At 37.6% G+C, this 27,844-nt stretch overlaps 1 protein-coding gene across 1 annotated transcript; it reads left to right on the plus strand.

Annotated features, from left to right (window-relative positions):
• Window positions 1-374: 374 nt before the first annotated feature.
• LOC107549041 (serine/threonine-protein phosphatase 6 regulatory ankyrin repeat subunit C-like) lies at window positions 375-27,844 on the plus strand. The gene is made up of 28 exons (XM_016229948.1): window positions 375-572; window positions 1,185-1,268; window positions 1,423-1,501; window positions 3,657-3,727; window positions 3,853-4,053; window positions 7,127-7,214; window positions 7,815-7,957; window positions 8,616-8,828; window positions 9,087-9,165; window positions 9,578-9,692; window positions 10,546-10,628; window positions 10,938-11,055; window positions 11,261-11,329; window positions 12,833-12,973; window positions 13,073-13,135; window positions 13,858-13,969; window positions 14,080-14,151; window positions 15,809-16,010; window positions 16,099-16,186; window positions 16,378-16,495; window positions 16,577-16,796; window positions 16,890-16,977; window positions 18,409-18,495; window positions 18,620-18,765; window positions 18,888-18,970; window positions 19,061-19,143; window positions 19,380-19,471; window positions 20,584-27,844. The coding sequence occupies exons 1-28, from the start codon at window positions 546-548 to the stop codon at window positions 20,832-20,834; spliced, it is 3,216 nt and encodes a 1,071-aa protein (XP_016085434.1). The 5' UTR covers window positions 375-545; the 3' UTR covers window positions 20,835-27,844.

A 27,844-nucleotide genomic window follows, 5' to 3' on the forward strand; every position in this document is an offset into this window, starting at 1 on the left:
GCGTAAATGCGTAGTGATTTTACCTGTATACCTTTATACTAGGGGCTGAGGTGGGTCAAAGCAGGTTTAGTCTGGTTTTAATGTGGCAGTATGTCTTTACACAACCTCTTGTAAATATGCCTTAAGTGTACTCTAAAAGTCTGTATAAAAATATGCTTAATATTAAAACACCGTAAATATTTTCCAGATAGTAGCCTGTAACATCAAGCTGGTATGCAAAATTGAACTCTATTCAAGAAATATATAAGTAACTTTATATTTAATATACTTTATAAATCATAAGGGTCTCCCTTGCTAGCGGAGAACGCATTTGGGTCCCCTTAAAGTTTGAAAACCCGTTTTCCAGTGCAAGGTTTAGTTCACGGGCATTTATTCTGAAAGTTGGTGCAGCATGCGGCCATCACGCTGGCGTCGCTATTTTCAACTGCCTCACTAGCTAAAGCCACACTCATTACGTCTATAATCGCAACGCTAGATTGTTGTCTTGGTTTCCCAGCCTCGATTCCTTACCGATGAGGGACTTTCGGCCCGACTGACACAGGGAGATGGGGGTACACAATATTTCAGACCAGGTGAGAGCTATTAAAACCCCACGCGTGGCGTAAATCAAGCAGTTTTGTTGTTCGCTCTCTGCGCTTGTATGCAGAGCCTGAAATGCTAGCTAGCTCCCTGACGATGGATTATCCTATTTCCCCCATAGTTCTCGCATCAAAACTTGGGGTTTTGTGATGCATTTAGCTGTACACCTCATGTATTTACTGTATAATAAGGGTAGGGCTACCAAAGAGGAGTTAAAATGGAAAAATAACCCTTTTAGCACGCCCAGACGTTAGCCAGCCTGCTAGCCTAATGAGCTGGGTGTTAGCCAGCCGCATAGGAAAACATCTATTGTGTGTTTTTGTTTTTAAAACGCACACGTTTATTAACCTATTTAACAAATACTCATGCTTTTGTTAAGTAATGTCTTTATATAACAATAACAACTGCAATGTGTTTTGTTGCAGCTCTCTTCTGATACTCAACGATCATTATATTTGATGATAATCATACAGTTATCCACCTCATAATTGACACTTAAAGTTATACACTGTAATCAGAAGCTGCTCGAGCAAAAGGTTTGAATTTGTTGTCATGTTTCATAGCAGTATCATAACGTCCACCCCTTTTTTTCCCCCCTCCTTCAGCCGCCTCTGGTCCAGGCCATATTTAACCGAAATGCGGATGAAGTGAAGTTATTTTTGCACAAGAAAGATGAAGTCAATGCACTGGTATGTTCTGAGTGGTAGTGTGAGCATGAATTATGTGTCTCATCTGCATGTGCAATGTCATAACTATGGACAGATTGTCCGGGTGACTGTACATATGAGCTGTGTGGGCCAGTGTGGAAATCTGTTAACCTTTTTTTCTACTTTCTTGTGTCAGGACCAAGAGCGCCGCACACCTCTTCATGCTGCTGCCTGGCTGGGGGACGTTCATATAATGGAGCTTCTCATCAGCGCAGGTATGAAGTTAAACAGCAGTGCTGCCACCACATGCAGTTATGTTTTTATTTAGAAACAGATAGTTCCAGTATCAAAAGCTGATTGGTCAATACAGCATTAAAGCCTTGTTAAAATGCACAAAATAGTAACATTTATGGCATGTCACACCCGTTCGCCTACATACGGTTTATATTAGGGTTTACCAAATGGGGGTTCAAGAGTTAATGAAAAGCTAATAATTAACTAAATCAAATGTAGCATTAAAATAAACAAACATGCAGCACAATTAAAGTAAAACTGAAATAATGGTCTTATCAAATCGCATTTATCAAATCAAAGGCTCAGATTTAATGAAACAAGTTACATAGTCTGTTGCACTGCGTGTTTCAGAGTGAAGAATAGCACTGTGATCATTTACACACATGCAGCTTATAATACTGTTGTTTCAGGAAATGCGTCTTCACACAAACTCCATCTATGCACTAATGTATAATTGGGAACCAATGTACAGTTTATTTGTATTCGTATTAGACGTTTACAGCATTTCACTAATATAAAATTAATGGATTTGACATTTTAAAATCTTTATGGTTTGAAAGTGAAGAATTTAAGACATTAATGTTTGTGTTGTAACTTGTAACTTTTCATTAGCAGTAGAGTCTTTATTCTTTGTGTCTGGATGTCTTGGCAGTAGACATTTTCATATTCAATGAGTCATAATTCAAATTGCAATAAATGACAGAATAATCACAATATATATATTTTTCGTGCAGCCCAATTTTAAAATAAAACAATCAAAACATTTACATTTGTTTACTTGTCATGTGACCATTAACTGACATTAGAGAACTGTGAATGTTCTAATGTGTCAAAGATATGAAATATTAACTTATGTATTTTTTGACATTTATTTTAGGCAGTACTGCAAGTAAATGTTTTATGTCTAAGAGATTTGGTTGACCAAAAAAGGTTTAGGCACCACTGGTCAATATAACACTACACAGCAGCTGCCAACTGTGTACAAAACCTTTAAAGCTGTTTCCTTTTTGCCCTTCTAATGAACCAAATCCTGTTCCGTTTAGTTTTAGAGGATAAGCAAGCAAATATGTAGTGACTACAGTGCTAAGTTCTCAGTAGAATGTCTGCTGGGGAAAAAAGAATATTTAGAATTAAATTTTTACTTTGGCTCAACCAAGGGTGTGAATTGGACCCGTTTGATGATAATCATTATTTATACAATTTGCTGCCGCTAATGGTGCAGAAATTACACACTTCACCCTAGATTAATTTACTAAATGTTTTATTTATTAACTGTCATATATAATTATTATGGTGTGAGAGGCTCTGCTTTATGGTGTATAGCTACGCAGCAGCGCTATACACCATAAAGCAGAGCCTCTCAACCCATAATGCTTATATATGACTTATATATACTTTTATACAACAGTTCGTTCTGGTTCTCAAATCTGATTGGTTGAGAACCATGAGATATTGTACCGGTATTGCTACAGGAACGCTTTTTCACAATTTTGTATCTCTCCACTTGTTCTAGCCAGGTCTAGGTTTTTTTTTTTTAATTGTTCACTGAGCTAATTGTAGAGTAGGTTAGTTAATATAAGAAGAATCGTCTAGCTTCGCGGTCTCTCTCTCTCATTTGGATGCACATCTTGCCGCATTGTTTCTCTCTAATAACCTCATTATTTCTCACTAATTACCTAACTGAAGCAGCACAAGCCCTTGATACGAATTCTAAAAGTGACGTATGTTTAACTGTCAACTTGAGCTTTGAATCCGTGGCGGAAGGAAGTAGTTCCGCACAAAAGAGGGTTTTATTAGGCACTCCGTTTTTTCTTGTTTAATTACATGCATGTTCCGTCGAACTGTTGTATAAACGCAATATCACTCGAGTACTCGAGCGATACCGGCTCTATATCAGCGGCTATGATTGCCCGCGGCCTCGTGCCTCTGGCCTAATCACAGCCATGCTGATATAGAGCCGGTATCGCTCTCGTACTCGAGTGATATTGCTCATATATTACAGACATGCCACACCCTTTAGCCACGAATGAATTCACAATGTAGAATGACATGTTTTACTTTATTGCTTAAGTATTAGTCATTTATTAACTTTAAATCAGTTTTTCTTCCTTTTTTTTGGTTCACCTAACTGCATAGGTGCGAATGTCAATGCAAAGGACCATGTGTGGCTAACACCATTGCACAGAGCAGCTGCTTCCAGAAACGAGGTAAGCAGCCTGTGTGATTTATATGCCTGAGTGGAGGCTCAATCTGAGTAACGGCTTACTCATGCCATTGTTTAGCATTTTTAGCAATCTAATATGATTCATGCATTGTTTTGTTTTTTACCCAGAGGGCTGTGGGGCTGCTGCTAAGGAAGGGAGCTGACGTTACGGTGCGGGATAAATTCTGGCAGACACCACTGCACATTGCGGCGGCCAACCGAGCCATGCGTTGCGTCGAGGCCCTGCTGGCCCATGTGACCAGCCTGAATATGGCCGACCGCACAGGCAGAGCGCCCCTGCATCACGCTGCTCAGAGTGGATACCAGGAGGTAGGGTGGAATTACTCATCTAATGCACTCAGGTGAATTAAAAGACAGGGTGGGCCACTTCAGCTCTCGACATCTTTTTTTTTTTTTTGCTCTCCACAAGATTGCGAAAGTGCAAATTGCCGAAGAGCCTCGAATACAGATACTTCTGTTTTGATGTAATTTTTTATGTAACCTTCACTGCATTTAGTCTTTATTTGGAACTCTTTGTATAGTTGTCACAATATCAAATGTCAGTATTAGATGCCAGTACATTATAATTATAATCTTAAAATGTAGTAATTTAAATATTTTATAATATCTCTGTATTTTTAATATTTAACATTAAAAATTGGAGATAACCGCACATTTAGTGCAGTCACAATAATTAAAATATTTCATAATATTTCTATTTTTTTTAATAAATTAAATATTTGAGAAATCCACACATTTTTTGCACAGTAATTTTAATTTTATAATATTCCTATATTTTAAATTTTCAATATTAAATATTTGAGAGAACCATATGTTTTGTGCACAGTCCCAATTTAAATATTTTAACACATTTGTATATTTTTAATATTGTATATAATAAACATTTTAAATATAATTGTCAATATTTACAATGCCTTTAAGGAGTGAATATGAATAAATTGTGTATTAAACTTATACTGTAGATAAAATAGTTATTAGCAAAAAATTGTGACAGCAGTATGTTATTGCTTTAAGTGCTTTTAGTACTTGATACGTACTTGAAAAAAAAAAAAAAGTATTATTACTAGGGACACACCAATTCCACCTTTTTCAAAACACGGCCAATACTGATACTTTTATTTTTGGTATTTGCCGATACCGCGTACCGATACCTGTATTTTCATGCCATTTGTAATTTAAAAAAATACTGGGTACAGAAACCAAAAGAATATGAGTAATGTTAGTTGGCTTTGTTAATTTAGCAAATAGATATTTTCTTCAGGTATTTTCACAATTATGCCCATTAAATTAATTATGCCCATTGTTACTTTCACTGTTCGTTTTATTGCTTTATCGTATTTCATCTTTAATTTAATAGCACATTCGAGCTGCTCCATTGTAGTGGCTCAGTGCTGTAATGAACCATTCGTTATACATAAATCTTGTAACAGCAATTAACATATTTCTGATTGGTCCAAATGCTACATTGTCAATATTTACAATGCCTTTAAGGAGTGAATATTAATAAATTGTGTATTAAACTTATACTGTAGATAAAATAGTTATTAGCAAAAAATTTTGTGACAGCAGTATGTTATTGCTTTAAGTGCTTTTAGTACTTGATACGTACTTGATAAAAAAAAAAAAGTATTATTACTAGGGACACACCAATACCACCTTTTTCAAAACACGGCCAATACTGATACTTTTATTTTTGGTATTTGCCGATACCGCATACCGATACCTGTATTTTCATGCCATTTGTAATTTTAAAAATACTGGGTACAGAAACCAAAAGAATATGAATAATGTTAGTTGGCTTTGTTAATTTAGCAAATAGATATTTTCTTCAGGTATTTTCACAATTATGCCCATTAAATTAATTATGCCCATTGTTACTTTCACTGTTTGTTTTATTGCTTTATCGTATTTCATCTTTAATTTAATAGCACATTCGAGCTGCTCCATTGTAGTGGCTCAGTGCTGTAATGAACCATTCGTTATACATAAATCTTGTAACAGCAATTAACATATTTTCTGAAATATAAGTGTAGTTTTTTTATTATTGAAACGTGCTGTGACTTATATTCCAAAGCCACTCATTTAATGCTATTAAGGAAAATTAAGCTATTAATCTTATCAAGCAAGCAAAACATGCGCAAGTGCATGAATGAGAGAGACACGTACGGGCTGTTAGTTTCACTTTCGCTTTAAGTAAAGACGTGTATGCTTGAGGTTTAAAATAAATGTTGCTTATAGTGAATGCACCTATCATTTTTGAATGTTTTATATTTACAATTTAGTTTTAATCCAAACGATCTGTGTTCTAAGTGAGCGAACAGCAATCAAGATGCAACTTGATCAATCATCATGCAGCAGAAGTGCCCATGCTCTCTCTCTCTTTCTCTCTCTCTCGCGCTCCGCTCCCTCTCTCTCTCCTTACCATCAAGTAACTTAAGTAACCTGTGCATTGTTTTACTTACTTGCTTTTGACATATCCGACTGAATAACATTGGTTAGTTTCCAGTGATGTCTATGAGAAAGGGATATTCATTCAAATCTCACGCATCTGCGCCACCGCGCGCTCAATCCATTCAGCGTGCTCTGCTTATCAGCTCACGCACAGCTATACAGGCATGAATATTGAATGTTTAACATTGTATTAATTACATACATGTACTTCATAGATATCCTTAATCTCTAATAACTCCATTCTGCTCTCTATGTTTTATATTTACAATTTAGTTTTAATCCAAACGATCTGTGTTCTAAGTGAGCGAACAGCAATCAAGATGCAACTTGATCAATCATCATGCAGCAGAAGTGCCCATGCTCTCTCTCTCTATCTCTCTCTTTCTCTCTCTCTCGCGCTCCCTCTCTCTCTCCTTACCATCAAGTAACTTAAGTAACTTGTGCATTGTTTTACTTACTTGCTTTTGACACATCCGACTGAATAACATTCGTTAGTTTCCAGTGATGTCTATGAGAAAGGGATATTCGCTCAAATCTCACGCATCTGCGCCACCGCGCGCTCAATCCATTCAGCGTGCTCTGCTTATCAGCTCACGCACAGCTATACAGGCATGAATATTGAATGTTTAACATTATATTAATTACATACATGTACTTCATAGATATCCTTAATCTCTAATAACTCCATTCTGCTCTCTGTTGTTGTTGTCAGTGTTTCTTTCTCTGGACACAGCATTGTTCACATGCTGTTTAACTTGGTACTGAAATACCAGTACGTTTAACTTCCTTAGTTCCAGTTTGTTTTTACATCTCGGCCTGTACATGTTAAAACTGTGATTTTGCTTTTTTGTTAAGTTCTCAGGGGTGCCTTTAATGCACAGATGGTTTTAATAAACATACAATGTGACTTTGTGCTTTTGCTGCCAACTAGATGGTTAAATTGCTGCTGAACAAGGGAGCCAATCTGAGTGCCAGTGACAAGAAGGACAGGCAACCCATTCATTGGGCAGCTTACATTGGTAAGTATATACTTGTATTTTTTGGAAGTGTTGTTGGTGTTTTCTATAGCTAAATAGTAATTTTCCTTGTATTACATTGGTTTCACCATCTTTAGCTACTTAGTGGTGATTCCTGGAAGTTGTAGTAATACCAAAGACTTTTGAATGGGGGAAAAATGCAACGCTCAGTATGGCCGCTCTATTGAATGATGCCCCGCCTTCTGAGTAAAAGTGCCAATCACTAATCGGTAAAGTTCTCGCGTCACTGCAGTTGACGTTAGAAATCCCGGTTGCTATAGAAACGGTCAGCGTTCGGAGACGTGCGCTTAGGACTGCGCATGTGCACTGGCTGGTCTAGCCTGAAAAATAGTATTTTTTTTAAACGCTATTTGAGCAAAAGAAACAACATTTATGAGACAGTTGTTGTCAGATTTCATTGGTGAATTCAATTATAAAATTGAATCATAAGTTTGGCGCACAGTTCTGGAGAATTTGATGTTCCCCATTCAAAGAGATAGGAGCTGCGCTTGCATACCCAAGAGGCGTTTCAAAGATGGCCGCCGAGTGAAATGACTTGCCTTAAAGGGACTTTGGTAATACTAACCTGTTCATTTCTCTCAGGACATCTGGAGGTGGTTAAGCTGCTGGTGTCTCAGGGCTCGGATAAGAGCTGTAAGGATAAGCGGGGATACACCCCTCTTCACGCTGCTGCTGCCAATGGCCACGTCGATGTGGTCAAGTACCTGTTACGCAATGGAGCCGAGGTCAGTGCCAGGCCTCAACATTAAGCTTTTCCACTTGTCTTTTGGACAAGTAAAAGTCATTTGTTTTTTGTCCAAATATAAAGTGTCTGGATCCCAGATCACTTTAACAATACGTCTTTGACTGATTAAAAATACTACCAATATGGGATAAGGCATCAGAAATATGAAGTCAACTGTATTCAAACATTGTGTTTGGACAGCATGATCTTTTAATCCAGATAAATTTCCCTAGTGACTATTCGTCCCTAGGACATGGGTCAAAAATGATTGTAATGTAGTGTTTTTACACAAGAATAATTTTTAAAAGAACATATCTTAGGCCAAAAAGTGAATCGGATGTCCCTGGATTTGGTCTACTTTAGTCATGATAGTTCATTCACACTGTTGGTTTCTGGAACCCACCTCATATATATATAACTATTGTCATAATATAATTTTAATATAAAAATTTTTGGCAGGTTTTTGAACGAGTTGTCAAAAAATAGGATCAGTATTAGATATGTCATAGCCATGACCCATGATTTTGTACTTGCAAGATGGTGGCAAAAATCTGTAGTGCAGAATGAGTCCTCAATATTTTTGGTCTATTTTCCTGGAAAAAAAAAAAGATTGATCCTTGGTTTACTGGATATTTTATTTCATGCTGTCTGTTTCTCAGATTGATGAGCCTAATGCCTTTGGAAACACTGCTCTCCATGTGGCCTGCTACACGGGACAGGAGGCCGTAGCCAACGAGCTGGTCAACCGTGGGGCCAACGTCAACCAGCCCAACCACCGCGGCTACACGCCCCTGCACCTGGCTGCCGTGTCCACTAACGGGGCTCTCTGCCTGGAGCTGCTGGTCAACAACGGTGCTGATGTCAACATGCAGGTCTGGACAGGGAAACGGGAGTGGTTTATTAAGACATTGCTCTGATTGAATGATCTATATGTATTTGACTTGAATTTTTGTATACTTTCTCAATGTTTTTAAGCTTTAGGAAGAACTTTTCTTAGATAATTATTAGGGATGCACCGATATGAAAATTTTGGCCGATACCGATAACCGATTATTCTTTATTTTTGAAAGCCGATAACCGATATGTTGGCCGATAAATCTATATCCAAATTGTTATTTTCTTCTCCACAGAGTAAAGAAGGGAAAAGCCCTTTGCACATGGCAGCCATTCATGGACGTTTCACTCGCTCTCAGATTCTCATTCAAAACGGTTGGTTACTTTCCTTTTTCACTCGATTTCCAATTCCAATTCAATATTTAAACTAGGGCTGCACGATAAATCACATGCGATATTTAATGCGCATCTTGTCAGAAAGCCTGTTCTGTAATCAGCGGTAAATCTCCATCACGTGCGTGCTTTCACATTGAGCAGCATTAACTACACAGAGCCGTTGTTCACTGATGAGCTGCGCAAAAAATCGTGCGAATATGAACGTGGTTTTGCGCCGCTCGTCAGTGAACAACGGCTCTGTGTAGTTAATGCTGCTCAATGAGAAAGCACGCACGTGATGGAGATTTACCGCTGATTACAGAACCGACTTTACTGATAAGATGCGCGTTAAATATCACATGCGATTTATCGTGCAGCCCTAATTTAAACCCTTTAAATGTTGTCTCCTCAGGTGGGGAGATAGATTGTGTGGACAGATATGGCAATACTCCTCTTCATGTTGCTGCCAAGTACGGCCACGAGCTGCTTATCAGCACCTTAATGACAAATGGTGCTGACACAGCCAGGTAAAGTACCATGTGTTTGTTGAGTAAGACTTGCTTTGTAGTGAGTGGAGTAAGGTCATCTCTTACAATATAGCAATTGCATAATGTCTCTATCATACAATCTTAAAGCAAATTTTGTGGCAGTGAAGCAGTGTTATTTTAGTATTAGTTATATACAATTATCATATATTCTGTTAATGTTTCAAATTATCTTTTATATTTTCAGTTTTTATTAAAATTTTGGTAAAAGGTTATGTATTTTTCTTTCTTTTTTTATATATATAGATTTTTTTTTTTCCATTTTTAGTAGTATTAGTATTGCTACTTGTTCAGTTGACAAGACAAAGCCTAATTTAACATTTATATTTTATTTTAGCTTTATTTCAATTATCGAAAATGTTTTTTCCATAAGTTTTAGTTAACATCAGCAGTGGGATAAAGTGTGTAACTGGCTCAGTAAATAGTGATAGCAATAATTACTTTTACAAATAAACTTGTTACATATCAAAATATTGAATATTTTGTAATGAATCTGAAATTTTTTTTGATTATAAGATTGTGAATAATATGCAGCAAATTAAGACATGGCAATGGAATTGTGCATTAATTAAAACTTTCTTTGGAGTTATGTTACAGACGTTTCCTTCCAATTTCAGTTAATAGCAAACACCCTGACATAAAATTAGGTGTATTTCTTTGTGCGTCTAATTTTTCCTTGTATTGCTGACAGTTTAGTTAAAAATGACACAGTTTACCTATGTACACAAGACAGGGAATTTCCATTTACAAGGAAACTGATTCTAATCTCCTGTCAATTTGCATGTTATCTGCTTGTGGCATGTGTATAATTTGCTTATTTGTCCTCTTTGTACAGACAAGGGATTCATGGGATGTTTCCCCTACACTTAGCTGTGCTCTATGGGTCCTCTGACTGTTGTCGTAAACTACTTTCCTCAGGTACACACCCTTTCTCCCTGTAAAGTGACCAATTACAGCAAGGGCCAAAGGAAAATGGTTTTGTCCCTAGACTATATTCTATATGTCCTTGTCCCTTAGGGAAGTGCTGTGATTGTAAAATATGTTACTAAATAGTTGTCATATTTATCTACATGTTACTTCAAAAAATGTCATGATAATCCCATGGTGCTTTATTAGTGATAGATTGAAGTCTTAAAGCAGTCCATTAACTGCTTTTCATATGACTGATTTGCTGCCTGCCAAAGTGACAGTGTATTCCTCTAACTAACTTTGCATTGACTTTTTCAGGTCAGCTCTACAGCATTGTGTTGTCAATGAGTAAAGAACACGTGCTCTCAGCCGGATTTGACATCAACACCCCTGACAACTTTGGGAGGACCTGTCTACACGCTGCTGCCTCTGGAGGGTGAGACTGCAGCTCTACTTAGAATGGGCTATTTAAAAAGCCACTGGCCCACTTTATATCAAGTGTCCCCAATAACAGTGTTTTATGCGCACAAATGCCAAGAAGGTCGTTTTGCTGATCTGACTCGAACAGCCAGCATCTAAACGAAATTGAAGAAGATGTTTAAAATATTTATTAATGCATATACTTTATTCTCTTCATTCAGAAATGTTGAATGTCTTAACCTGCTCTTAAGCAGTGGAGCTGACATGAATAAGAAGGACAAGTTTGGAAGGTACAAATGTTCGTTCTATGATAAAATGGAATGCCCTCAGTTTCTGACATGATCATATTTGAAGTGTGCATGATGTAAATATTCCTTATGCCAAGTAGTGATGCTCCGCAATCATTTTTTTAATCACATTTATTTAAAGGGATCATATGATGCGATTTTCAATTTTTCCTTTCTCTTTGAAGTGATAATAAGCTCTTGGTGCATGAAGAAGATCTGTAAAGTTGCAAAGAATAAAGTCTCAAATCCAAAGAGATAGTCTTTATAAAAGTTAAGAGTCAACCACGCTTACCTAAAACGGCTCGTTCTAACACACCCCCAACATGTCTACTTCACTATGTGGGAAGATTTGGATAACGCCGCCCAAATGGTCACGCAAAGAAAGAAGATGTAACTTTTATTCTCGCTGTAGTATTGTTGTTGCCACCATGTCGTGAATACGCTGTGTGTTTCGTTGTGAAAGCGAAACTACTTGCCTCCGGCCTCCGCTCACTCTAGAGCGCGCTGTGTTTCGTTGTGAAAGCGAAACGACTTTGTTTGGCCTTCCAAAAGAGGACACGACTAGAAATCAGTAGTTAAGTTGTATTTACAACACTGTTCCAGAAAAGTCCAAACCAAATATTCAGATGCGTGCAGCGCATTTTATGGAGGACTGTTTCCTGATCCTGGTAGAGTAGACTACAATGCCGGCTGTTCTGACTCAAAGACTGCATGTACATTTTTTAAATTAAAGAATTTGCCACTGACGCTCACAGTTTCGAGCAGTGTAGAGGAGCGCTTGTTGTTTGTCATTTCTCCGATCACAAATGTAGACATGGTTTTATGTTTACGCGGTGCGATGCAACGCGTAAAAAGACAGTATATGTCATTATAATCCGTAATTATGTCCCCACTGGATTCAACAAATGCCTCGTTTATAATGGGTTTTAATGTTTTTGGCTCATCGCTCTGGGACATGGCATCACAGTATGGTAAGGGGTGTAACATTTCCGTCACACGCTTGAGATATTCGGCCAATCACAATGCACTGGATAGGTGGCCAATCAGAGCACACCTCGCTTTTCAGACCGATGAGCTTTGTAAAAATCTACGTGTTTCAGAAAGGCGGGGCATAGAGGAGAAACAATGTACAGTATGTGGAAATGTGTTTTTTGAACCTTAAACCGCATAAACACATTTCATTACACCAAATACACAAAATAATGTTCTTTTTAGCAACATCATATGACCCCTTTAATCAACACTCAAATATAAAAAATTTTTTGATTTGATTTGCATATATAAACATTTACACTGTACATAAGGCAGTTTTTATATCAACTTTTTAATTATATAATTTTTTTTCAGAATTTATTTTGGCTGAATGTTTTCGGTTGCTGAAATTTTAGTGCATTCGGTGCAACTACTTCTTTTTAATATTGGATTTTGGCATGAAATATGATGGAATTTTTTTAATGAGATTTACCAGTATGTTTGGGTGTTTAAATGTCTGTGTCTCTCCACCAGGACTCCGTTGCACTATGCAGCTGCTAATGGTAGGTATCAGTGTGTGGTGGTTCTGGTAGGAGCGGGGGCGGAGGTCAATGAGCGTGACCGCTCTGGCTGTACACCTCTACACTACTCGGCTGCATCGACTGCGTTCTGCAGGTGAAATGCACTCACACATGCCCACACATCTTCTTGCATCTAATAAATATAATAGTGCATGGTGTACAAAGCATTACTGATGTCTTGTGTCTTTCTCAGAACGGACCGACCCCATGCCAGCACCCATCAGAACCAAGAGGATGGGGAGAAGGAATCCTTCCTGTAAGTCTACAACAAATATTTGTTTCTTAAAATAATTTGATGCCTGCTTTTTGTATAATTAAAGTGTTGTACCTCATGCTAGTAGCTTGTAATTATTTGAAATATATATATTTTTTTTTTTAATGGTATATTACATATGTGTCAAGTGACTGTCTGGAATGGAATCATAAGTACGATTCCACTCCAGACGGTACTGATGATAATGTCAGTTGTCCCAATAAAAACCTTGTTTATTGCTAGGGGTGTGCAGACCCCTAGTGGTTCATTAAGGTACTGCATGGTGTTTCAAACTAAGGTCTGGGAGAAAATATTATTACAAGACATTTGACAATATTACAAGATATTAGTAAAAATGAAAAACTCCACAAAAATATTAAGCAGCACAACTGTTTTCAATATTGATTATAAATATAATTTTTTCTTGAGCAGCAAATAGACATATTAGAATGATTTCTGAAGGATCATATGACATTGACGACTAGAGTAATAATAAATTGTATATTAAAATAGAAAACCATTATTAATTATATTTCACAAATTACTGTTTTGAAATGGTGACTTGGTGAGCATAAGAATAATGTTTCTTTTAAAAACAATCTTTTTAAAAAAAATCTTACAGACCCCAAACTTTTGAATGTTATGTAAACTAAGAAGAAAGATGTTTTGATTTATTACAGCTTATAATTTCAGTCTTTGAATCCCAGGTGTTTTGATACTTTCAGGTGTGTGGAGCATTTGTTGGATAATGGTGCTGATCCATCTCTGTGCAACACTAAAGGATACAGTGCTGTGCATTATGCTGCAGCCCATGGCAACAAACAAAACCTGGAGCTGGTGAGATTGACCTTTCACTCTAACGTAGTCCACTGTGATTTATAACCTCATTTTATTAGTGTAAAACTTGATGCATGCTTCATATACATATTTTGTTCTTGATTCTGTAGCTTTTGGAGATGTGCTTCAACACACTAGGAGACAAGGAGAACAACGGGTCCGTCAGCCCACTACACTTGGCGGTATGTACAAAATGTCAAGACATAAAAATAGGGATGTTCATTTTGGTTATTTTTCCTAACCGACAACTGACGCTCGTTAACCGATTGTTAACCGACAAGATTATTTTAAATTAGAAAGGATAAGTGTCTGTGACCTGTTAAAAAATACTAACATTTGTTTCACGGGGATTAATTTTACATGCGCAAAAAGCAGCAAACAACAGAACATGAGGATTCACATGGTCGTATCATATCACATCACGCACCTGCAGCGCTTCTTAGAGCGGAGAAAAACATAAAGCTAGGCTCTATATATATATCTATATCTATCTTTAGGACTAAAAGGAGTAGTTGCTTCCACTGTTAGAAAGAAAAAATTCAAGTGATTGTGCCGGCGCCGCATGCGCACGCAGTTAAGCTTTGCTTGACAAAGCAGCCTGTTCATTATCATAATAAAATACAGTCAGTCAAACGTATGGAGAAAAAAAACTATGTAGTAAAATTTTTTTTAGTAAAATCTGTGCCATTAATGCCGAGTTCACACTGCAGGATTTTCAAAGACGTCGCATCACTGTTGGTTTCACACTGAACGACTATCTGGGGTAGCATTCAGTTGTTGCTGTGTTCACACTGCACAATGGAACGACGACAGGAGCACACTGCATGACTTTACAATAGGAAGAATCGCCAACAGCTCTGTCTGGTGCAGGGTTGCCAGGTTTTCACTAAAAAAACCTGCACAATTACTACTCAAAACTAGCCTGAAAATAGCCCAATTGCTTTCAAGGGGTCCCCCAGTAAAAATCGTGTTCGGGGGGGGTAAAATACAAATTTTTTTGGCGGGGTTCTAAATATCAAGTTATTGGGGTCGCTTCAACCTGCTGACATAAAAAAACAACCGGCGACAATCTCGGATTTGGCAACACTGGTCCGCAAACTACGTTTCATATAACTCCTCCCCGAACTTCCCGCTGCCCTGTATCTTGGTCTCTCATTGGCTGTAGGTCATCGCCGATGTGTTTTTCAGTCAGAACTCATTTCACACAGCGTGATTGTGAATCGCAGACAGCTCCAGATATTTAGCATGCCAAATATTTCACGGGCGGTGGCGACGTGTCGGCGGTTCCCTCAGATCGCGTCTTTGATCCTTAACACTGCGTGATTGTCACTCGTGTGAACGAGCACCGATTTGCCTTCGATTTCGGGCATTTGTCTGCGATTTCACAAAACCTGTCGGCGAGTGAAAAATCGGGCTAAAATGGTGCAGTGTGAACTCGGCATAAGTGTTATCACAGTAGGCCTACCGACGGGATGTTATGCAAAACATTTTGTTTAACATGGATATTGGAACGCGAGTGAAGTACATAATAAATAATAATTTGCCATTCAAATACATGGCGAATACGGAAACATTTGATTTTGTGTGGAATGAGAGACCCAACGTTGGTTTCAGTTTCATTTTAGCCTAAATGAATTCGTAACTAAATAATTAAATGACTTTTTAAACCGTTTAACTGATTGTATTAATCGGTCAAAATTCTTACGGTCGGTTAACTGGTTAAATGTATTCTCCATACATAAAAATCAGCAGCTATATACATCAGCAGATATTCTGTAATTCTGCATATGTAATGATATATAATGAGCTAATATTAACGGAAATGACTTTTGCTGTCAGGTGGAGTCCGGTCACTGGGAATGTGTCACCGTGTTAATTGAGTCTGGAGGGTATGTGGATGCCTGTGACCCGGTGGGGCGCTCTGTGCTGTACGTAGCCTCTCAAAAAGGACATGCCCGCTGCGTAGAGCTGCTGCTCTGCCAATCAGCATCTTGCCTGCTCATAGAGCACCGCAGCAAATGGGGCCCTCTTCATGTTGCAGGTACATAGAGCATGTATGTGCAAATTGGCTTGTGAATCTGATATTTCTGTGGGAGTTTGATAAGTTGCTGTGTGTTCTTTGTTGACAGCTGCCAATGGCCACTCAGAATGTCTGCGGATGCTGCTCTGTAGCGAGGGGGGAGCCGATCTCGATAATGTTAAAGACGCAGAGGGACAGTATGTATGAGCTGATGGCTCTTCTACTTTCTTTATTTTCTGCTTTTTATTGTTTTGCTCATATTCACAGCATTTGTTACTAATAAATAAGGTAACACAAGACAAGTAATGCATCTTGCATAATCTGATTACAAGTCATCCAATCACAGTTGTTTGATATCATTCTCTAGTTTCCCTCTCTCTCTTCATAGGACTCCACTAATGCTGGCAGTGCTGGGGGGACACACTGACTGTGTGCATCTGCTGCTGGAGAGAGGAGCTTGCCCTGATATAAGAGACAGGAGAGGAAGAACAGCCTTACACAGAGGGGTGAGATTCTGAAATCATTAGTAAAGTTTTTGCTATAAACTCCTATTAATGGAAGGTTTCTAACCAGGTCTGTCTTTGTAGGCGGTGATGGGTCGGGAGGACTGTATAACCGCCCTGCTGTCCCACAACGTCTCAGTCCTCAGCAAAGATTTTCAGGGGCGAACTGCGGTCCATCTGGCTGCCTCTTGCGGCCATGCTGACATTCTCTCCAATCTTCTTTCTGCTGCTGACCACTCCCACCCCCACGACCCAATCACAGACCGCCACGGCTACACACCCACACACTGGGCAGCCTATCACGGTAAGGGCTCAGACCTTTTGAGCCTCAATGGCTCGTTCACATTGATAAAACTGTCATAAGTTAAATGGGTGACTTGCACTATTTGTGAAACAGGTCATGAAGACTGTTTGGAAGTTTTACTTGAACTTAAACCATGTAGTATCCAGGAGGGAAACCCCTTCACCCCACTGCACTGTGCTCTGTGAGTGTTTTTTTTTTTCCTTCAGATTCAAGGGTGATGTAATTATATTTAATGTTGAAATAATTCCTGAGAAAGTAGAAACTGAACTGAAAAAGTCAGACAAATTAATAAAATGTCAAAAAGTCATGGAAATGCCTGTTATAAATAATTCTAGTTATCCACTCTTATTGAATATAAGAGGCAATAATGGTGTATAAAAATGCTCTCTATTTTTAAAATCAGTTCTACCCCAATGTGCACAACCATTTAAAAGTGTGGGGATGGTAAGATTAAAAACAAACAAACAAAAAACAGTTAAAGGGATCCTATTATGCTCTTTTACAAAGTCTTGATTTCGTTTTGGGGGTGAACTAGAACAGGCTCTCATACTAGGTTGTTGGAAAAACACATTATTTTTCACATATTTTACATTATTACAACACCTCTCTCCTCAGTCTGGCATGAACGGCTCGAATAGTTCCTGTATCAAATGAAGGCCCGCCTTCTGAAATACAAAATGTGCTGTGATTGGTTAGCTGGGCCAGTGTGTGCTGTGATTGGTTAGCTGGGCCAGTGTGTGCTGTGATTGGCAGCACTCGGCACCTGGTCGGGAAATGTCATGCCCCTTACCATAGCCACCTGCGAGCTTCAGTGTAAATATCGAGTCAAAATCAAATCAATTTGAATTAAATAAAATATCTCCTTTTGAATTGGACTTTGAGCTTTGTAACTTAGCAGATCCTTTTTTTTTATGCTCAAACATTACAGACTAACTTAACGTTGAAAAAGTGAAAAAGCATAATAGGACCCCTTTAATACTTGTATGTGGTAAAGATGCATTAAAATTAACAAAGACTTTTGCATTGTTCAAAAAAATAAATAATTCAGTTCTTTTGAACTTCCTATTTATCAAAATAATCTTGAAAAAAAGTCTAACTGTTTCCACAAAAATATTACGCAGCACAACTATTTTCAACATTGATAATAATAAATGTTTCTTAAGCACCAAAGCAGTATATTAGAATTAGCAGTTTAAATATATATTTGCATTTATCATGATTTTATTAATTTTATTATATTATATTAGCGTTTTTAAATATATAAAGTAAACTGTTTAATTGTAATATTTTACAATATTACTGTTTTACAAGTTTTTTTTTTTTTTTTTTATCAAATAAATGCATCCTTGGTGACTTTTTTTCAAAAAAAACATTTAAAAAAATCTTACCCACCCCCATACTTTTGAACGGTAGTGTATTTGGATACTTGTTTGAATAAATTTATTTTTATAGCCACCAAAATTAGCCATTGCATCATATTGTATCTTTTCTACATAGTAAACACATGTGAAGTTTTTGTGATGTGAAAGATATTTAAATAAAACTATATCGAATAATTTATGGAATATGTTTCCTAATTGCCATGTTGCATGTTCTCAACGTCCCATTGCAGCATTAATGGCCATAGTGGTTCTGCAGAGCTGCTGTTGGAATCCAGTGTTTGTAATTCGCTGGTAAACATCAGGGATGCCAAAGGAAGGTTGGTGCAAGTAGTTATTAAAATACAATTGTTGTATATTAGCTGTTAAATAGTTACAAATTGAAAACCAATACATAATTTTATCTGCTAGCTAAATGACTATGTTCTGACATCTTGCACTCAGGACCCCACTTCACGCGTCTGCAGTTGCCGAGGACGTGGCTGGGCTGCAGCTGGTTCTGCGGCACGGAGCTGACATCAACGCCGTGGACCACTCAGGGCGTTCTGCACTGATGGTGGCCGCCGACAATGGCCAAAGTGGTGCTGTGGGTAAGAGTTGCACCATGTGTGATATAAGTAATCTGAGACTGAAACCCTCAGACTTTGTAAAATGTGAATATAGAGTGTTTAATAGTAATTTTAGATTTTTTTTTTGTTATTGGTTTATGCAGCCCTGCTGCTGCACAGAGCCAAAGCTGACCTGTCCCTCCTGGATGTGAACAAGAACACTGCCCTGCACCTGGCCTGCAGCAAGGTAACAGACAGCGTTTTATTTAAACTTAATGCTGATTATCTCTTGATCAGATTTCTCAAATGTTGTGCATATTGCTAACTGTGTTTGAAGGCTCATGAAATGTGTGCCATGCTGATCTTGAAGGAGATCCACAACCCTATCCTCATAAATGCAACCAACAGTATGCTTCAGATGTGAGTCCTAGTCTTTGTCCTAGTTTGCACGTACAACTATAAGTAAGCCATTATTCATGGCTCTGTAGCAATATCATAACATTGCTCTTTTTTGAGCATCCTGACTAGCTTGAAACATTTGCTTGATTTATCTTTGTGGCACAGAAGCTACACACTTCACATGTAACTCAATCAAAATAAACTGGACAAACGTTTTAAAATCATTCTCGACTTCTCGACATTTTCTGATATTTCAGGCCCCTCCACATTGCCGCCAGAAATGGTTTGGCTACCGTGGTTCAGGCCTTGCTGAACCGTGGAGCCACAGTGCTGGCAGTGGATGAGGAAGGTAAGACAGGCATTGGTGCAGTTTTTCTAAGTGTATTTGCAATACAATACAGACAAATTCATGTTTTGCATTTTTGGGCAAAGTTTGTTTTGAGTTGCTCACAGCAGCAATGACAACATGGACAGGTACAAGGACTAATATTAAGTGTAAAAAGTGAATTGTGAAATTGTTTCCATGGAATAATGATTAGAAATGCTATATTAATACTGATGAAGGTAGCATACTTGTAACAAACTTTACACATGCAATTTACTGAACATGGCAATTAGATTGGCCAGATAAGCCTGAGTGATTTTATTTATATATATATATATATATATATAAGCGTATTTTCCGTAAATATTTTCTGGACCTGTTGGACCGGGTGAAAATTGCATTTAGACAATAAAATGTGATTTATACGCCAATACAACTGATGTGATTTTTTTTTAAAATTACATATACGTTAATAAAACAATTACAAAAACAAACAAAATATAAACACTACGGTTGTATTTTAGTTCCCTTTACTCCACAGTACGGTAAACAGAACATAGAACATTTTAAGTTATGATGACATTCATTATAAACAACATTTATTATAAACACCAAGCCTAAACCTATTTAAAGTGAAACTGAATTACCGGCATGTGGGAAATAAACTTGATGTTCTTGCCTATCAAGTACAAACGGTGTTGAAGTTGAAACTAGGGAGAGATAAAAACTGAAACCCAAGAGATAAAACATTTATAATTCGGCAACAACTGACAACAATTTACCCTCATTTACGAAGAAAAAAAAGGCAATTTTCTGCTAGGAAGACAGAGGGTGAGACGTGTGAGGCTTGGTTGACGTCATTTTAGTTTGATGAGTAGGCTGCGATGTCAAGTTAGCCATGCGAGAACTGATATATTGTGTGTGCTTGATGTTATTTGCATGAAATAAGTCACTTTGGAATATGAATCACAGCACATTTCAGATGTTAAAAACAAAAGGGACTTATATTCTGGAAAATACGGTATATTAGCATAGTGTCCCATCTTAACAACTGCTTCATAAATCACGTAACTGATGTATTTGAATGAGTTTCTCCTTGGCTAAGATGTCTCTGTTGTGTTTTTGTCATGTCACAGGTCATACGCCAGCCCTGGCTTGCGCATCCAATAAAGCTGTTGCCGACTGCCTAGCTCTCATTCTGTCAACCATGAAGCCTTCCTCCTCCACGCCCTCTTCATCCTCACCGTCTTCTCCCAGCCTCAACTTGCTCAAGCACTGTGGCATCACCGCCGCCTGTCCCCCCCTGCCCAATGGAGGCCTTCGCCATGGTTACGGCAAAGATCGCCATGGTGCTACTATCGGCTTGGATGGCTACTTGACAGAGTGAGGCGTTCTTACTCGTAAAAAAAATAAAAATAAACGTGTGGTCACTCGGTTTGGTCCTCTCTACACATCTAGATAAATCTATATGCAATTACAGCCACACATCCCTCCTGTGCCAGTATCAAAGCTTTTCTTCACATTTCAATAGAGAGCGAACACGAGAGGACGAACTTAGCTATTTATTTCTATTTATTTTCCCCCACTTTCCTTTTCCTCCCACCTCCTGACTCCCATTTTAGATGCTGTCCATTCAGTATGAGTCTAAAATCTAAAATCTGAATCTAAGCCATCTATTCGAACCAGTATGAATCACTGGCGAGTCAGTCCTTTATTTCTTCTCCATTTGCAGTCGATTTGACTCGGTTCATGTTAGAATTATGCAGCTGTGTGTCTCCATGGTAACAGTGATAATGGATGGGTTTCCATATCATGCCTCCTATTTGTGTGACGCTGTGGCCTTGCATAGGAATTTACAGCCTGCCCTGAGGAACAATTTAAACGGGTTACACTAGATTTGCATGAATTTGCGGGACCATGTATTTGATAGTGGTCTTGTGTGTGTGTGTGTGTGTGCGCGTGTGCGTGCTTGCACGTGTATGTGTGACATCCACTTTTGCGCAACAGTCAAAGTTTTTCATCCCATACTTGATTATTACGTTTTGAGGTTTTTATGTGAGGTGCAATCTGATTTAGCACAGATCAGGAAAAAACAAACAACCTAACAGAATCATATTGATAGAAGGGAAACCATACTACCTTAAGCCAAAAGACCAATGACCTCCTGATAGAGGGGTCTGATATGTAATGCTTGTTTACTTGTTAGAGAGAAAAGGGATAGTGTTTGGATGGGTTTTGAGGTTGAAAATTCATATTAGGTTTACAATGGAGGTATTAGGTAGTCCAGATCACTGTTTGTAGGTGGACAGAAGAAAGAGGAGTTACAAGTGTCATGATTTTGGCCGTTTAAAAAACATTATGAAGATGCTACATTAAGGAAGTATAGAAAGCACAAACGTCATACACAGTACTTGCTCCTTGGGACCTTCGGTTTTATTTATTTTGGTTGGTTTTATTTTTTGTTCTAGGGCCTCATAAAATATCTTCAATTAAATCTACTGCTTTGCTATAATATTAAGTGTGGAGTTGCTTTCACAGTGCCTACTGAATTTAGTTTTGCCTACCTAGGATCCAATCAGTTAAACACCATATGCACTCCCTTAAAGTCGTTGTGAAACAAGGGTTAAGTATTTCACTAAACCCATCATGAATTGATTACCTGAATGAATGAACGTATGATTCATATAGACTTTGGGGAGTATATATGTCAAGTTTGCAAAACTGAAGTGTTCAGGCTGATTGGAGCTTTTTTACATTTGTTTATAGGGAGCAGTCATGGGTATGACCAAAGCCGAGCGATTTCTAAATACCATTTTAATAGGAACTAATAGATATCCAAGAAATATCTTTTCAATTTAAGTACTGAAATAACATTCACCCCTACTCTTTTTAAAATGCTTCCTTATTGCCAAAGGTAGATTAATTAACAAAGTTAAGATTGTGCTTCCATTAGGTTTTTTGCACCTAAACACAAAATAAGAACATTGTCAATGAGTGTTTGAAACATCCCTTTTTTTGTTTGTGCACCACAAACAGGCAATATATGCTCAGTCAGTAATGAGACAATCAGTTGAAAGGGCTTTTAATTTTGCCATAGATTTCTTTTTTCCTAAACAAGCAAAAGCGTTTTTCCCAATTAGGAAGAGCTATATAAATCTCTGTCCCTTAATTCAAGACATCTAAGAATTAATGCATACTTCAGGCGTGAAATGTGGATTTGTTCTCAATTATACCAATACTGTTGCTTTCATTGCCGTGTATCAGGATTTTAGTGATGTAGATAGAGCAGCTTTGAAGTGTTGTAACATTAACTGATATTTTATTGGTGGTTGAAGGTGTGTAGACAAATGAAACGGTAACATTAGATGTTTTAAGGCTGTGTGGAGAGCATATTTATACTGATTTATGAAATGACCTCTTCGTCTTTGTAATGACAAGTTTTGGCTGCTTAAACAAGTTTCTCCACTCCACGCAGACCTGATATAAAGCACTTGCTTGTTCAGTAACAAAAAAGGATGAAAAAAATATGCTTTTGCATCTATCATAAGCTGTAAATGGGCAAATATCTGAACTCTAATTGCAAGTGTGCATGTGTGCAAATCAGATTAGTCAAGTTATATCTTGAAAAATTTCTAAATGGGCTACATGACTAAGAGGAAGTCCCTCATGGGAGTTTAATTCAAGCTTATTTACCTGTACTTGAGCTTGACTTTTTCACGTACAATAACTTTTGCTGAATAATACAGTTTGGTGGAGGGAATTAGTGCGTGTCTAGACAGCACAGGGTACGATAATGAAGTGCAAGTTGATGAGCTTGAAGTTATTTGCACTGCCAGTTATACTGCTTGTAGTTGTACAAAAAAATATATTTATAAATTTAGTCTAGCTAGTCTTACCACAAGTAGTCGAGTTCGAAAAACAAGTGCCCGTGGAGCCTGTGATTAGTAATACATTTCATTTTTGTGCAAGAAAAAGTGCTGCTTTCAATTGTATCTTGGAGCTAATTTTTTTTAGAGGAGATCTTTGTCTATTTATTAGCAAAAATAATTCTTATCCAGCCAAAACAAACTAAAACGTATTTGTTTTAATTCCTCAAATTTCTAATCATTTTATTGGCATTGCACTAAAATTGTTGAATTGTTTTGTCGAATGTATGCCATGATGGTAGTAGCTTGCTTCGATGTTGGTGAAAATCTTGAATGCTGTAGTTAGCGATTAAATAATTAGCTTGGCAACAGGAACTTTGGAACTGAAGCCTTTCAGAACTTAATAGACTGAATTTGTGCATTAGGTGTTCTGTGTACAAACAATACGAGAACCGATCACAAAGTGGCCAGACTTTTTTTCTTTTATTGGAGTAAAGTACAACTGGTAAGGGGAGTTTTCTCCCTAAAATCATTTAGTGCCATAACTTTTTTTTATTTTATTTTTCCTTTCTCATTTTGAGATGTTTGTAAAAATGTGAATGAATGATTCCTTGGGTTCAGTTTTTGAGTGTGCGTCAAGACCATTACCAAAAGAAAAAAGACGAACGAAGTCCAAGCTAACATAAGCTACTGTGCCCATTATATTTTTTGGCGATCCACATAGTGTGTTAATTATTGTAAAATGCCAGTACGTTCACAATCAGACTGTCTAAAAATGCAAGTATATTCGTAACTAAGCTATACTGATGGGCTGGTTAGCCCTTGGTGGAGCTCACCTCCATCTGAAAGCTTTCATGGCTAAGCCATAACTTAGCATTTGCCCTTATAAATTGAGTAGCCTGATTTGAGTCATTCAGTCAACGGCTCCTTCAAAAACCATATTTTAAAATGTTCAATTGTAATCGATAGTTCCCACAAACCACTGATAATTTGAGGTTTATTTCAAAGCAATGGAATTATGAAACGCCTTAATTTCATCATTAACCGAAGGGCAAATTTGACACTTACCAAAATGACACATTTACATAGCTGTTCTTGTTTTATTCTGGATCAGCAAATTGTGCAGTTTAAAGAGCTTGTTTTTGTTGGAAAGCAGATTAATTGTAGCTAACTCAGTGTCCTTATTTTATGTTCATCCTTGCATTTTTGTATTCAATTTTTTTTTTTCTCGCAAAGGTATTAACGGCTGATAGAATGTCTGATTTACCTCAGTGGACCTCAGCGTCCTTACTACTTGAAGACACATCCATTTAAGGCAATACTCAAAACACCCGTTTCATTTAACCTATGTCTGTCTCCCAACTTTTTGCCTTAAGAGGAAATGGTATAGTTCAGCAATCGCAGCACTTGAGAGATTTTGTCGTTAACCTGGGATCTCGTTCCGATGAAATTCATAAGAAGCACACTGTTCTATAGGTTGTTTTGCTGAAAGATGTACCATAATGGCTTCTGGCCTCAAAATAATAATTTTCATGGAATTTATTAGGAGTTTTTGCACTAGAACATAAAAAAAATTGTGTCATTTTGTTTAATACATATGTCAAATATTTAGCTGTAAAATTTATTTGGAATCGTTAATATTTGACCAACTCATTCTCCTAAATAAAACATCAAAAGCACTGATTTTCACTATTGAATATGACTTATAAAAACATTAATTTTCAGAATAAAACAAATCAATATTGGTAGTGAATGGTAAAAGATTTGGGAATACATCTAAGAAAAAAGTATGTATTATCCAATGATTAATTTCATTTTATACAAGGCGGAGTAGATGCATTTTCTCCCCATTTTTCGATGTCTTGGTTAAAGCATTTAGGTAGTAAATACTTGTGTGATGTTATAAATACAAATATTTCTAACAACGTAAATAACAAGAGCACAAGATGATGTGCTGTACATAATTCCTCAAGAAGTGTGGTCAGATTTGCCTTGACGTGGCAGTCTTACCTCATGAACTAGCTATCTAGTGCTATATGTACTGGTACATCAAATTTGGGTGGGCTTTTAGCAACGCATGCTCCATGCAGTTGGAACCCTAAGGTCACGGTCCGAGGCCTTGAAATGGAAAACATTGGAGTTTTTAAGGGGTGCTCTTAAACTTGATGATGTCCTTCACCCTGGCTTAGTGTTACTTCATGTTTCTACTCGGTAAGCGCTAATAGTTCAAATTGTAAATCTGCAAGCGAATGATCTAATCAAAAATAGCTGCTTTTTGTTGTTCTTGCCAGCAGCTTGTTTCCATAAGGCTATTTAGAAGACCACCGGAGCCTGACTGAATGGCTGATCTGACAGGGCACGTAGGGATCCCTTTAAAAAACAATTTCATATATAAAAAAAAAAAGAAAGAGCTATGCAGGAATACTTTTTTTATTTTTTTATTTTTTTTTAAATCTCACAGAGTTGCGTAGTGCCACCAGAGATATCCCAAAAGCTTCATTGACCGATCACGGACCTTCAGAAGTTCATCTGTAAATCTAACACTGACCTTACTTGCTTGTTGGCTTTGGTTGAGAAAATGACTGCTTAGCGTGGCATGCTGCTATTTCTTTGGAGTCTGTAAGCATCTTCATCATCTCTTTAAGGTACTACACTTTGTGACGAGTATGTGGGATTGTGCCTTTTGTTATCAAGTACATGCCACAGGGTATGGTCTTCCATTAACACCTTTAGTGAGCCTTATGAATGAACAACTGTTGTAAGTTTCAGAAATAGCCACCATCCATGTGGTTGCGTTTTGAGCCGTCAAAAATCGCGAACGAATTTCTCACGACACCGCAGATGAATAAATAACCTTTGTAAGTTAAATTAAACCATAACGGCGAAAATTTGATCGGTTCTAGCTAGTGGCCTGTTCAAACTCTGTATGGGAAAAAACGTGTTTAGTTTTACAATGTGTGAACTCTTTAGTGAAGTAGATGTGTGCCGTGTCGTTTTTTGTGTGGTAATGCATTGGAGATTAGTTGTAACCCAGTGTCTTGTAGAATGTTGGCATGACTCCTTTTCTCTATGTTGTATTGATGTCAAAGTATCCACCTGAAATGGACTGAAGTGCAATAACTTTTTTGTGCGCCATAGTATCCTTAATGGAGGAAAATGCCCTTTTTTTTTTTTAAGCAGGGTATTTTATTTGTTATTTTATTTGGATTGTACAAATTTGAATTCCTTCCTGTTTTGCCTCTATAAGTGGCACTTTCTTGTGGAATGTACAATGGACTTGGTGGAAACTGTGATAGGTGTCAAAGCCTTATCAATACTTCTTGCTTACTGGAAAGATGGCATTTCTGTTTGCTCATCGGTTGATTGGTCAGAGAGTGCCGTTTTTGATGTACCTTCTCCAGTGCCACGTAAAGTCAGTGTCTGCTTTCGTGGCATGTTAAGCATTTGTTTGTGTGTGTGTGTGTTGGGGGTGTTTAGACCTGTTCATTTACCTCTAATCAATTGATTTGATACCAAAAGCGAAGCACATTGCCTAGAATTACAGTTCTTTTTTTGCATTAGAGATGTGATAGTTCTATTTGGGAATGGTATCTTGAATGTTGTTGTCACCAGGGAAATATGCAGGGTTTGATTTCTCCCCACACAACATTTGAACTTTGGGCCATATGTTATGCGGTACCAAAGAATGTTTCATTGATGATTATTTGATCAGATTTTTATTTATTTTTTGGTCAGACATCAAGATCCCAATATTTGTCATTTAATGTCTTCACAAGTTTTGAAAAATAAAAAAAGGAACCTGTACCATGAAGAAACATTCCTTTGAATTTCATTGTACAAAACCGAAATACCACTGACAACCAATACCAGAAGTCCTATAATAATCTTCAGAATACCTTAAGTTGTAACTTACTTTTAAGGTCCTTCATTTTGGCTTTAAGCAATCAATGATTTCATATTTGATATCACAGGGAGCACACTGAATAAAGTAATCTAGTATTTCACAACATAGGACCAATGTATGTCTCTGTAGAGATGGCCACTTGATTTCATTCAAGAACAAGCAATACAAGTATCAGGAGACAATTGTAAATTTCTAAAGATTTGTTGGCTCTGGCTGCTTTTGGCCTGGCTATGTAATCTGTGGCACCTTAGTGTAACCCTCTTCGTGTAACTGAATCCAACATAAGAGATTTCAGTGCTGAGAGAGCCTTATTTCAGTCAAACTGAATGTGAATTGGATGTGTGCAGGATTTGGCCATTTCGAAGCGACTGGCTTTAATCAAGCGGACCTCCTGAGTCCCATGTTTGAATCCAGTTTCACTAGGACCCGCCGTCTTTAAGACTTTCCAAAAGATTGCTGTTACAAAAAAAAGCAAAAATACTACACAGTGGCTATGTTTCCATCGCCAAAACGCCTAAATACAGGGTTACTGTCACTGCTTCCAAGCTCTGCTTGAACATGCCAAGTATTTGAAACGCATTACAACGAGAAAGAAATGTGACCCTGACTTAAAAAAAAAAAAAAAAA

Source organism: Sinocyclocheilus grahami, unplaced genomic scaffold (genome assembly GCF_001515645.1).
Source record: "Sinocyclocheilus grahami isolate Dianchi unplaced genomic scaffold, SAMN03320097.WGS_v1.1 scaffold361.1, whole genome shotgun sequence".
NCBI lineage: Eukaryota > Metazoa > Chordata > Actinopteri > Cypriniformes > Cyprinidae > Sinocyclocheilus > Sinocyclocheilus grahami.

What these genes read in the sequence shown, in the direction of transcription:
- LOC107549041 (XM_016229948.1), top strand. Translation starts at nt 546, where the DNA reads ATGGGGGTACACAATATTTCAGACCAG. An exon ending in AAGAAGGACAAGTTTGGAAG is followed by an intron (nt 11,330 to 12,832) that starts GTACAAATGTTC and finishes TCTCTCCACCAG; the next exon opens with GACTCCGTTGCACTATGCAG. An exon ending in ACCAACAGTATGCTTCAGAT is followed by an intron (nt 19,144 to 19,379) that starts GTGAGTCCTAGT and finishes CTGATATTTCAG; the next exon opens with GCCCCTCCACATTGCCGCCA.